The 13,038-nt window shown below is 37.1% G+C and overlaps 1 protein-coding gene across 1 annotated transcript in view; it reads right to left on the bottom strand.

The window, feature by feature from the left end:
• Positions 1-4,345: 4,345 nt before the first annotated feature.
• Positions 4,346-13,038, bottom strand: part of TMPRSS15 (transmembrane serine protease 15) — a 57,842-nt gene continuing 49,149 nt past the window's right edge. Inside the window, exons 23-28 of the mRNA XM_076335979.1 lie at positions 10,272-10,321; positions 9,658-9,832; positions 7,565-7,746; positions 7,214-7,309; positions 6,150-6,289; positions 4,346-4,501 (exon numbers count right to left, since the gene is read on the bottom strand). Coding sequence (XP_076192094.1) covers positions 4,346-4,501; positions 6,150-6,289; positions 7,214-7,309; positions 7,565-7,746; positions 9,658-9,832; positions 10,272-10,321 — 799 coding nt within the window. The remainder of the gene's footprint in view (positions 4,502-6,149; positions 6,290-7,213; positions 7,310-7,564; positions 7,747-9,657; positions 9,833-10,271; positions 10,322-13,038) is intronic.

Here is a 13,038-nt window from a genome sequence, read left to right on the forward strand (position 1 = left end):
TTACTCAGACTATTAGCTAGAAAAGCGCTAATTATGTTAATTGGTAGACAGATTTAGAGGTAACCTTGATGCTTTTAAAATCTTCTTTTAGAATTATTATTAACATCATTAACGTCCATTCTCTTTGGTTCCTTAAGAGCTTTCTTACCATAAGAATGGTGTTGCCAGTCATTAGGAGTAGATCTTGGAGTGGCAGCAGTAGCACTCTGGCTGATTTGTTGGTGACAGTCTGGTGCTGTAGCAGATAGTTGATGGGGTTTTCTGCAGTTGCAGCAGGAGTTCAAGAGCATGAATTCAAGCTACTTGGCTTTCCATTAACACAGATGCAAAACTATGGCGGGGTGAAAGTTGGGGAGAGCTGGACAGAAGCAAAAGTGTATTACTCTTTGGGTTGCCTACACTGTGCTAGCTGATGTTGACCACAGCTTTGAACTGCAGAGACAAATGTGTATCAATTTTTCCGAGTCAAGGAAGAAAAAAAAAAATTAAAGTTCAATACCGCTAATACTAACTGTGCAATGCTACTGCTGAAGCACTTTTGGAAGCATCTTAAAGTTGCTCTTATGCCATGTTTTTATTTCCTCTTTGAAGAAGCCTTCTTCCGTAGTCCAGGTTAAGCATTGCTATTCCCACTTACAATATTCTGTAGTTTTTCCAGTCAGCCACAACTTCCTTCTTTGCTCAATCCCTTACTTCAATTTCCTTTGTAGCGATTGTAAATAGAGAGAAAATACTATGATCCTGCATGATCACCAAGACCAGAATTGCTTTTCTCCTGACTTAAGTATTGCTTAACTCAACTGAGGGCAAAAGACTCGTCTTTCCTGGGAACAGTTGCAGTAAAAAACTTTTTTTTAATGGTCTTGAAGGATTAACTCCCCAAAGAAAATAGGGAAGGAGGGAGAGTGATAAAACTATTTCTTGATACGTTGTGCTTCCAAAGGACACGTAAAGGGGTAGCAATCGATATTCTGATTAATGCAGCAGAAGTGACAGAAGTCATTTCCATGCAGCAGTTAGGAGAATGCAAATACCTTCAGATGTCTTTCTTACAGGGTGAAGGCGATTGCTGGGCAGTTATCAGCATGGACCAGTCTTAAACTCTGTATGAAGGAAGAATGGAAAGCGGCATGCGATGCTTTTATTATAATGAACTCAGATTCTTATGTAAATAAGAACTGTTGATTACTGGGACAAAATATTTCCATATCGTATCACCTGCTTAGGGGAGGGAAATAGTCTCCTTCCATGTATTTCCTTCGCTTAGGATGTTGTTCCTAGATACCAGGTAAAATCTAAACAATCTTAAGACCCTATGTAGAAGACTGCAAACGGTGGTCAGATCAAACTTAGAGCCTTATGACTTCCACCTTTAAGTAGGTGATTCTACTCCATGCAAAACATACAAATCCCATACATACACAAATTCTTTCATCTTTATTTCCCTTATTTCCACACACAAAAGGGAGACGGGAGTAAGGGTAAAAGAGGAAAGGGGGAAAGATAGGTGTGTTTCCCACTTGCAGAGAGAATACCTAGAAATTAGACTTTATGCTGGTATTTCCTTTGGCTTTCGCTGGGGCTTCCAGAATAACAACAACAGGTATTTACGTGACATGGTCCATTAGTGGCAACAGAATTGCTATTTAAAAAGAAAATTAAAAAAAACAACAACAAAACCCCCCAACCCTCTCTTGTCCTTCATATTCACATTAAACTCTACAGAATGGAGAAAGGAAAATGATTTCCAATTTCGGGTGACAGATTTCATCAACTAGAGCCACTCTGAATAAGCTTGTTGGCTTTTACGTACAGCTATGGGGTCCCCTCGCGGTGACCACATTCCCTTCTGCTCACTGCCTCTCTAAATCTCTTCCAAATGGCATCAGTAAGTGAGGCAAGGAACTGAAGGATGAACAGTAAACCGTAGCTAGTCCTCAGATGGATGGCATGGCTTCAGTTTGGCATGTTAAAAACATTATACTCCCACCGCCCCTGTTTTCCCCAGGGAATATAATTTTTCTTTTTTTCCATAGTGATCTTGGCCTTTTGCAAGCAAGAAGCGTCTGAGAGAGAAAGGTCTTGTTTCCTTCTTTAATCTTTTAAACTTCTTTGGATGCAAGCAAGCGTAAGTCAGCATCAAGCTTCCACCGCCTATTTCAAAGCATCTTGGACCTGTGACTCAGTTGAAAATAACCCATTCTGCCCACATGTTTTAACATGGTAACAACTGGTTTCTCCACAGGTTAATATGCAGGCAAATGAAGTAATGGATGCTGAATGAAGGCTAGAATGTGGTCGACTAAGGTTATGTTAGTTCTATCTAGACATAAATTAGTTGAAATAAAATGTTTATTTTTAATTATACTAGTCTATATTACATATATGTTTCTATACCAGAGTTTACAATAGGAAATTTTTTAGTCTGAGGGATGGTTTATTAATGTATACCTCCAAATACATCTATGCTTTGCATTTTGGGAAGCAAAAAGTACACATAGATAGAAGTATATTACTGTATTTCTGGGAAGCACATTTTCTAGTAACCGGATCTGCTTTGAGTTGGCTCTTGTATTTCATTAACAGACTGAAACACCATTTACAATAGTGATGTATGGTAAATAATGCAGAAATCATGTCACATTTTAATTAAGCATTTTAATGTAATTGCTCCATCCGAATCAATTTATACTGATAGCAGAATGCACTTTATTTTCAGTGGCTGTTTTCAAGTGAAGGAGAGTAACAGGAGAAACAGTAGTCCACTACGAAAGATAGGATTTGCAACTTTAACATTTTAACGTTAAAAACTGTGTGGCTTATATGAAAGAAGGCGTCTAAAACACCTTTTATCTCCTCTCTGGCTTAATTACATCTGTCTGTGTTCCTTGTGGTCACAGATGTATTGATAGAGCTAAACATTTTGGTCTGGACCTAGTCCTCTAATGCTTATGAAGCCCTGAAAACTCTTTGGGACTTGATATTTTTTATCAGTGACTGCCAACCTGTGTTTGTAAGCTAGCCTTGTATTTTGAGCACTTCACATCTGCATTTAGCGTTGTAAGTGCCAAGTGTGGGAGTTCCTTACAAAAATCATACATCCGTGTATATGTGTAGATACACATACACAGTAAGTGAGAATGCATTTTGTATGTTCATGCAGTACTTTGGAATTGAAAATATATTAAATTCCTACACTAGGCTGAAAACAGAAATAAAGGAAATGCATCATATTACACTAACATTAAGACACCATTGAATTTAAGGCATTTCAACAAGTAGATAATTATATTTTAATAGAAACCTATTTAGAAAAGAGCTCAAGAAGATAAAACCCCCTTTTTTTTCTTCATATTGTTTCCCCTTTAGAACGCTGTAATGGGCCATCGTGATAGTTTTTATACAAAGCACAAAATCAGTATTGAAAGTCACCAGTACAGAAGCAGCATGAAATATATCAAAGGAACCCTATTACTTTTTATTCGCCAGGAATAGCTGATACTCATTATTGTCAGATGTTTTTAAAAAACATTAATTTTTATGAGAGGAAGTTGCAGTATTGTGAGTCTGTGCTTGGGCGTACGCAAGCACCTATCTATAATTGCTTGAATAATTGCCAAAACACTTGCCTAAAAAGAAAACTAAAAAGCTATATTCAATCCTTATTTAACTCTATTAATTCCAAACGAATTACACGAGAGAGAACTTTTGGCTTACATTCAGTTTATTCATTAGAAAGCAGCATGATACATGGTCAGCCTGTATGCACAATCCATAAACCTCATTCCAGAGCTTTTTGTAATAGACAAGACAGAAGAACTCCCATGAGCCCAGTTTAAGCAGATAACATATACCTTCATTTTGATATGTGGTGAGATTACTGAGAAGGGTTGACTATGCATTGAAATGAAAATGCATGATGGAAATTACAGTGTAAAAACATAAAACCAGGTAACGTTTGGCCTGAAATTAATAATTTAGACCATTTTTCAATATAGCATTTGCAGTTTACAAACTTTTTTTTTTTTTACTGCCTATGGTTTGTAAAGCCCTCCACTATCCATTTAATGCACTGGTGTTCGAAGATACTGTTTCCCCATGGTCTCATATAAAAGAAAAAGTAAAATGATGAAACTATTTATTAACAAAACCACAGAACCTATTTTGAAATATTACTCTCAATTGGTAATGGAGTTCTCATTAATATCTTCCTCCCCAAAATTTAAATATATTTTCAGTTTCTCTAGCTGTGAGCCTGGATGCCAGTATGGTTTACATCATTATACAATGGCTTACTTTCAAAGCTTACTTTTAAATTCTATTTCTGTCATTAAAAAATTTCAATCTAATAGATGATGTTTCTGATCCAGTCCACAAACATGGTGACTCGAACATACACTCCTGGTCGTTTGGGAAGTGCACACTCATAGCCAAATGATGTTACACCAACCAAAAACCACTTGTTACCATCCTCAAATGTCAGAGGGCCACCTGAATCTCCCTGCAATATGAAATTCGAAAGTTGAAAGTCAACAGTGTCAACTCTGAAGCAGAGCCTGTTTATGATATTTTGTTTGTGTTGATCCTTAATCATAGACACTGTATCCCTATATGTCTTGGGCACCAGAAGTGAGATCAATATGAATTGTTCCATGCAGAAAAATTCTTGAGATAATCCATTTCCTTTTTTTCAAAGGATGTGATCTTAAGCTCTTATCAGTCTTTCAATACAGGACTGGGTTTCAAATGATTTTTTTTGCTTATTACTTCTACTTTCCCTTCATCTTTCAGAAAGCCTGGGTAAATGTGTAGGATTATTTTTTAGTTGAATCTATTCAGCAAAAATGCAGTTCTGTTTTCAGTCACCCCAGAGTTTCTGCAATTTCAAATTTAGGGAAAAAGATGGCAAGATGGCCGGAAGAGGAGATGTCCTTTTCTCACACTTCCTTCTCAATAGTTTAGCAGATGTAGCATTGCAATAGAGTGTGGGAGACCAAATTTGATTCATCCCACAGCCTGCCTGACGGGTGAGTCAGCCACGAGTGTCTTGTTTTGATGAGAAAGAAAACAATTGCTATTTTTCTTTGTCTATCGAGTTAGTTGAACCAGTATTATTTTTGTCTTCTCACGCCCTGTCAATGGAGCTTTATGGGAGAGTTCTGCAAGGACTCGGCCTCCATAACTCTAGGGCATCCGCAAAAGTTCAAAGGCTGTGACGGCAGCCTAAAGGCTGAAGCACTATTAGGACTCACTTGTTCGTCTTTGCTCATGGTTGAATGGTCATTGATCACAACACTGGTCACTTGTACTCTGTATCAGACTATGGTGCTACACTGCTTTTTTTCAGTATGGGGTTCAGAAGGCAAAAAGGAAAATGGAAAGTCACAGAGGCTGAAGGGGTGGCAAGTGAAATTAGACTTGCATATACTCCTCCTTCTAGACTAAACTAGCCAAAGTCACTGCACCTGATGAAGGCTTAGGTTGTGAGGGCAAGGCAAGAGCAATTACGTGAGAGTGCTCCTCATCAGACTTGAGAACCTGCCAGTCTCCATGCCATAGTCTCTATATTGCTGAAAGAAAAATTATGTGACAGCCAACTCTGACTACGTCCTCAAAGAGAAGCAGTATGTCATAAGCAGAGCTGGAATGGATAAAAACTAGATCCCCAAGAAGAAGTATATGAGATCAATGCAGAAAGGCAGCCTCTCCAAAATACTGTGGCATCCACTTACTCCAGAGTCTACAGATTCTGGGGAAAAGCATCATTGGTCTCTCTCTTTCCCTACATGAAGCATTTCTGAGACTTCAGTCTATTTGGTATTTATTTCTCTGTACTCTGCTTTTCCCTAAGCAAGTCCCTCTTTCCTTCATGGAATTACTCAGCAGTAATTATTCAAAGCTTAGTGCAGAAAATTTCCAGTCCTCATATTTATCTCCCTCCATAGTTGTTTATGTCATTATGATACAAAATAGGTTTTTATATTTTCAACTTGTATCCTGATAAAGTATTAAATGGGCAAAATACTGTGAGTAGAAATTACATTCATGGACAGTGATTGTCCTGGTTTTAATGATTGGAGCATCAGGGAGCATTTTATTCAGTAATTAGATGTGTATGCTAGCAGTGGAAATGAGTTGCTTGTACTTACCTGACAGGAATCTACTCCTCCTATGTCATATCCCGCACAGATCATATTCTCAGTAATAGTATATTCTGGCATCTGTCGTTGGCATTTTTCATTTGAAAGGAGAGGGACCTCTGCTTCTTGCAATATATCTGAAGTGGGACCTGATGAAAATACAAAGTATGTTTACCTGCTGTAATAACTACGTACATCCCGCCTGGAACACCGATGGTTTTGTTCCTGTTCCAGCATGCTGGGCACGCTGCGGTGCAGCAGGAAGCCCTGCCTCACCGCTGTATTGTTCAGGCTTATACCCCTCTAACACAGTCACTGATTAAACGGTGCTCATTAACTGAATCCTGTCTTTCATTTGTGTAAGGGGACTGAATTTGGTTATAATTAAATCAAGATTACTAAAATCAATGACTGTGAACTCACTGTGGGGAGATCTAAGGGATAATTAAGGGCTTTGGAGCTTGGATTGTCCAATGTTTCCTCACTATTCATTGTGTAACTTCGACTGACTATTTCAAGTTTGTATAAAAAATTCTGTTACTAATTCCTACCCAAAATTTTAAAAGCAATTTTATTCTGAAAATGTAGAAGCAAATGCGTACAAGCAACTGTGGAAGTGAAATGGTATGTTTATTAGTTCACAAAGACTCCAAATCTGGAGCACGTGATATACAAACAGAACAGTCATTTCACACTACAGTCAGCATGCTTGACTTCTGGGGAAAATCATTTGCACATTGTCAGGAAGACTAATCCTCCTCCTCCCCCACCCAATATCTGGAAATAGAATGTACGTATTTCATACTAAGAAAAGCAGTCATCATAACTTCTAAGGGGATGCATAAGGTTTTTCATAATTTAATGATCTTACATATGTATATTTTTTCTAATAAATATGTTATAACTCTATTACTTTGCTTTAGAGGAGGAACAGTGGAGGGGGATAGTTCCCAAATTTTCATATGGAGGAGTACCTCTCTAAACTATTCGACCTTAGCAACCCCTGTGGAATCAGGAGCGAGCTTTCCCTCATGGCTTCATGCCTGTCATAGTTTTCCAAGCAGATGACCCACCTTCGTTCATAATACTACCCCAGCCAGCAATGGAGCAGTTAATTCCCGGTAAAAACTGTTGATCTTTTTCCGGTAAGCAGATAGGTTGTATGCAATCTGTGAATGAGAAACAAGCAATCAATTTCAACCTCTTCCCTGTATTCAGGTTTTTATGAAGTCACATAAGAAAATGTTCATTAATTCAAACCCACTTTTTGGGCAAGGTGTCCAGGAAGTACTGGACTGACAACAGAATGATTAGGTTGTAAAAAATGTACAGCCACCCCATCACCCGCATATGCTTAGCACATATAGCACTTAGAGTTTTGCATAATAGAGTAAATCTGTTTTATAGGAAAAATAACAACTCACCTGTGTATCGCACTTTGTATTGAAGGTGCATGACAGCAATATCACTATCTTTTGTACGCTTCATGTAATGAGGATTTATAACTATTTGATCGATGTTTCGAACTACTGTTGAAGGCTGTGTCATATCTGATTGGTCATACAAGCCAAGAACTGCTTTCCATTGAGATGGTTTTAGTTGCCTCCTAGAAGTTGCAAGGAATATTCACAATTATGAATGATTAATGGAAGTTTTGAAAAATGTTAGGTAAAATGCGAATCTTTAACCTCATGGTAATTCATAGCATTTGCACATTTTGTCAAAATAAATAGAATGTAGCACATGTGCTTATAATTTTGTGATACTAATACTGTCTTAAGCATCCACACCGTATAAATATGTGGTTGATTTTGTATTTTAACCTTACAATGCATTATTTATAAAGAATTAATCACAGTAGTGCAGAGGAGGAAAATACATTAACTAAATTACTATGGCTTTTTAAAGACTGTGAAGAATACTGCTGACTGCCCACCAGGCAATTAATATCAGTCCCAGTTAGAAAATTATCATGGAATATCTAAAGAATAGTAGGTCTAAAGTGTCATTGGAAATGCTGCAGCTCATAGACTCAGAAAATTGGTCTTTAATTTTTTAATCTAAATAAAAAAGATATGCTAAGACAAAATATGACATAATCTGCATTTTTTGCTGAGCTACACATGCTGGTTTGAGGCTGTATTTAAGTTAGAGAACTCAATTATTTGCTATTTTTTAATCAACCAGTTTCAAAAATATGTTTTCAGCCTGATTGTTGTACTGAATTGGTTTCTGCTGATCTTACGGTTTGACATCAAGAGGTTATCTTGTTCTAAATTAGGAGCGTTTAAGTTAAATGTTCAGAATTAAGGTGTGAAATTGCAAGCTCCCACTTAGGAAAATTCCAGCAAAGTCAAGATGATGAAATGAGATTTAAGTGAAAATAGAAAGGTGATTTAAGTGAAAAGGAAATACCATGACAGGTGTGGATTTATTGTGTGAAAACTAAGAGGGCTTGATCCTTTTTATTTCAGTGTGTCTTTGTGTGGAATATAGCTCCTGTCGTGCAATGAGGCAGCATTGGCATAGTCGCCACTGCCTTACCCTACTGTAATGAAAGCTCTACTGTCATTTTGAAGATTAATGTTTCTTTTTTTGCCATTCCAATTTCTAGGTGTCTTCTACAGCACTTGTTTTTATTATAGATGTTATGGAAGCGAACCCTAGAAAGTATTTAAATATGCATCACTTCTTTGAATGGTACAAATAACATCATCTAGAGGATATCCAATATTGCCTAATCAATGCACATAAATCAAGATTCATTCCAGTGATGCACAGTAAATCTTGATCAATCTATGGTAATATACAGGAGGAACAGGCAACACTGAGTTTACCTTTATGAGGTATGATGTCATCCTTTATACCACTGGCAGAGATTCAACTAATTAATGGAGGCCCACAATAATTACGGGTTAAGTGCAAATGCTCAGTATTAATACCATCTATTTAAAGTGCAATTCTTCATTGTTCAGAAAATGCTGCTTAGTCTCCATGATTTTCTGCTTTAAAGTAAGGACTGAGGGTTTACCAGAAAGTAAAGGAGCCTTTCGCTGAGCCTACAAGTGATTCAAAACACAGTAATTAAACAGTGAGCTAGTTGTTAATTTTTTATATCAGTGTCACAAATTATTCATAATCTGATGCCTCCTTAGTGAACCTGCACATAAACCAAGTGTTTCATCATCATTAAAATCAAAAAGAAAAGACATGGCATGGATGCCATATGGCCATCTCAGCTCGTTGGAAGGATGCCCTGGAGTCAGTGGAGAGAAAGAGGCACTTGTGAATTTATATTAATTTCATTCTAAAGTAAACATCTAGAAACGCTCTAAAAAGTGCCACTCCCCAGTGATTTCAGTATGAGCCTTTGAAAGTGTGTTTTGCTCTATGCAGGACTGATCAATGGCTCAGGTCATACTTCAACCCAGCTTTACTGACAACTATCCACCACTTGGATACTTGCATGTTGTGGGAGTATCAGAATGTGTTGGCTTCTGAGTGCAATGAACATTACCCATATACACAGTGTGCTGCTGTCACCAGCCATTCATCACTGACAAGGGAAGCTCCACAAACAGGTCTGGAATTAAAATGGAGTGAAACTATCCAAGGCCAAGCCTCTCTTCTGGCATCACTTCCACCTACAATCCTTGTTCCATTGTTCTGAGTCACCAGGTGTTTTCCACAAGCTAAAAAAACCCAAACCAAAACAAAACAAATTGTAGATTTTTAGGGGGATATAGCATATTTTATTAGACTAGCTAATATTCTTGGAAAAATAGGCTTTGTAGTGTCTGAACTGCTATTCAAAAATACTATTACTGTGGAAAAAAATTTGGTGTTTTATAGCTGAAATCAAGATGCAACTTTATAACTTGGATTTAGATGTGTTCTTTCCTCACAACTTCTGGATTTTTTTATATATGTGTTTTCAGTATAGACCCATCCCTAGTGTATACTTAACTCTGAAAACAAGTGAAGACCGTAAATTTTCCTGTGTTTATATCATTATGAGTATAGTTTTTATAGTCCATTCCCTAACCTTTCAATTCAAACTATAAACATTAGGCTTTATGGACTGAACAATTTGATTTCTGTGTGAAATATTCCCAGGGTATGTGTACTTACGTTTAATGTTACATTGCAGATGAACCACCAGGTTGTTCAAACAGTGTTCTCTAGAATGAAAGTGCAATTAAATCACAAGTATCTGCACACCAGGTAACACTAAATGACTGTCAAATATACATACATACACACATACATATATAAAAAATGTATATAAGCATATATATACTAAGTACATTAGTTTATCAGTATCAAACTGTTAAATACAATATTTTGTCCTACATTTTAATTATATTTTAATTATAAATATACAACATTGTATTATATATAATATTAAATGTACGTATTCCTCTTCAATGGACACTTCATTGGTGTATGGTATGGAAATAAAAGTAGTCTCCCCTTGTGTTTTAGGGAAATGAGTCATCTGCCTGTGACAGATTCTCAATAAAATTGTAACTGCGCATAGTATTTTTTCTACCTTTTGAGATGTTTTCAACACCTTACCACTAGAGATCAGTGTGACCAAAGAATTTGAGAGGTTAGTTTGATATCACTGTATCTTTTTACTAAGATTATAATGCACTGTAAAATATATAGCTGCATATACAGGGTTAGAAATTATTTAGCAGAGATATAAAGCCAGAGTCTGAAGGGCACAAGACCACAGATCAAAACTACTCAAGCATTTCTGATACCCAGAGGTTTTACGATTATCTTCATAGCTTGTAATGAATCTGAACACTTGGGACAGTGTGTGTGCTAGCAATTTAAATCTGATACACACAGAAATGTATCAGAGGGAAAAAAAATGTCTGCCAGTGGCTAGTTTACAGTATGCATTTCCACATCATTTTTAAATAGAAAAAGGGAAGGATACTTTAAATGTGATATGGTACTATGTATCCCTCCCTATGTTTGCTCTAAAATTTGGTATCTGTTGTGAGGGAAATAATGCATGACGTGACCCAGCATTTTCGGAATGGCACAGTGGTGCAAGAAGGGCAAGTGGGAATGTAACCACCTCCACCTCCCCAGTGAAATCTTCCCTACAGAGGGGGTAAGAATGAGATATGCTTCCAGCCCTGAATAGTCTCACATAGCCATTTTCCACTTCAACATAGATGCATAACTTTGAAGCTGTAATTCAAAAAGTGGAAACCAAATTCTGTAATTTGTATTCAAATCTGTATTGACTTCATAAGGGTATCCCTTGGTAGTAAGACAAACATTAAGGAGGACAACCAGAAATGCATAAACCCACAGGAAACCGATATCATCTTCTGCATAAACTTCATAGCAACTAAATATTCTTGACCAAGCTCCCTCCATAGGCTTTAAAAGGGTGGTCAGTGGTACTGTATATTAGCTCCCTTATCTGGTCCTACGCTTTCTCCAAGGTAGATGCATAAACTAGCCAAACTAACATCCAACATGTCACATTTGTCCTTTTTTTTTTTACATTGAAGCAGGGAGTCGCATGTAACAAGGGTCTTTGTCCCACCACCAGTACCTACGGATTGCTTTAGTAGAAACTACTTCATGGACCTCTGCTTTTTCTTCTTTCTGAAGCTATCTCATAGTATGAAAACAACTTCCTTGCCTGCACTTCAATTCACCAGTCCTCAGCTGCCTCTGGGTCAGCACAAGAGAGTCCAAAAGGCAACAGAGGCATTGCATGTGCTGAATACCCATCCTATGTGCCTGTCTGAGTGTCGTCTATGAAGCAGCATGCCGGGCAGAAATCTGGAGTAGTTGGGACATCTGTGAGTATGATCTTCACTTAGGACTGGCAAAAGCAATTGTGCCTGTGGAATCTGCTCACATATATCTTCAAGGCAGGATTTTGCCCTGTTACAAAGCTATGCTGCCAAGAAATATGTTACCTAAGGGCATCAGAGAACAGTTTTGCTGTCTCTGCCACCACAGCTTTCAAGTCCTATTGTATGTGCCCTCCTTTGCTTCAATGGTAGTCACACTTGAATAAAGACCAAAGATGATGTGAGAAATACATTTTATAATTTGATTACCAGTTAATGAATTTGGTTTTTTTAATTATCAAATCTGTGTGATCTTTCTATCATTCATTATATATACGAAAAAAGTGTGCGAATCTGTAATGGTGTCACCCTGTAAAATGATTCCTATCAGCTGCCCAGATGAAACATGGTAGAAGATATCTATTTCTGCAACAGAAATACAACTAAGATGAATGAACTTATTCCATTTCCTCCTTCATTAATCACTTTTTAGTGTTTAATAGATACTAACAGAAGACATCTTTAAATCATTACTGCTGTTTAAGATCTCTTGTGGCAATGCTGGTTTGCATTGCTGGCAACGTGACAGTGCTGCATCCACTCAAGAAAAAAAGAAAAATAGCTTGCAATGATACTCCATTAGTTTAAGATACTTTCACCACCAGTGAAAATGATAAATGTTTGGGATTAACAGAATATAATTAGAACATAAAATGTATCTTTTTATTTTTTTTTTTTAAACTGTAGATAAAATACAGCATAGCAAGTTAAGAATTCTCTCCTGCTTTGTTACTATGTGGTATGTTTATAAAGGAAACCTGAAAGAACATGGACTCTTGCCATCCTCAACATGGTTTCAGCATTTTAGCAATTAGACAGTAATTTTCTGCCTCAGTGCTTTTGGTAGGATTCCAGGAAAATGTGTATAATAAGCCCTCTTATAAGCAGAAAGACAGTAATTGAAGTCATTATATATTTTTTTCTATTTGATGATGGCAAGCCTTTCTCCTTTTGGAGGAGTACTCTAAATCCCAGAATTTCCTGAGAATATAATCCTGGGCTAACGC

This window comes from Aptenodytes patagonicus, chromosome 1, assembly GCF_965638725.1.
Source record: "Aptenodytes patagonicus chromosome 1, bAptPat1.pri.cur, whole genome shotgun sequence".
Lineage (NCBI taxonomy): Eukaryota > Metazoa > Chordata > Aves > Sphenisciformes > Spheniscidae > Aptenodytes > Aptenodytes patagonicus.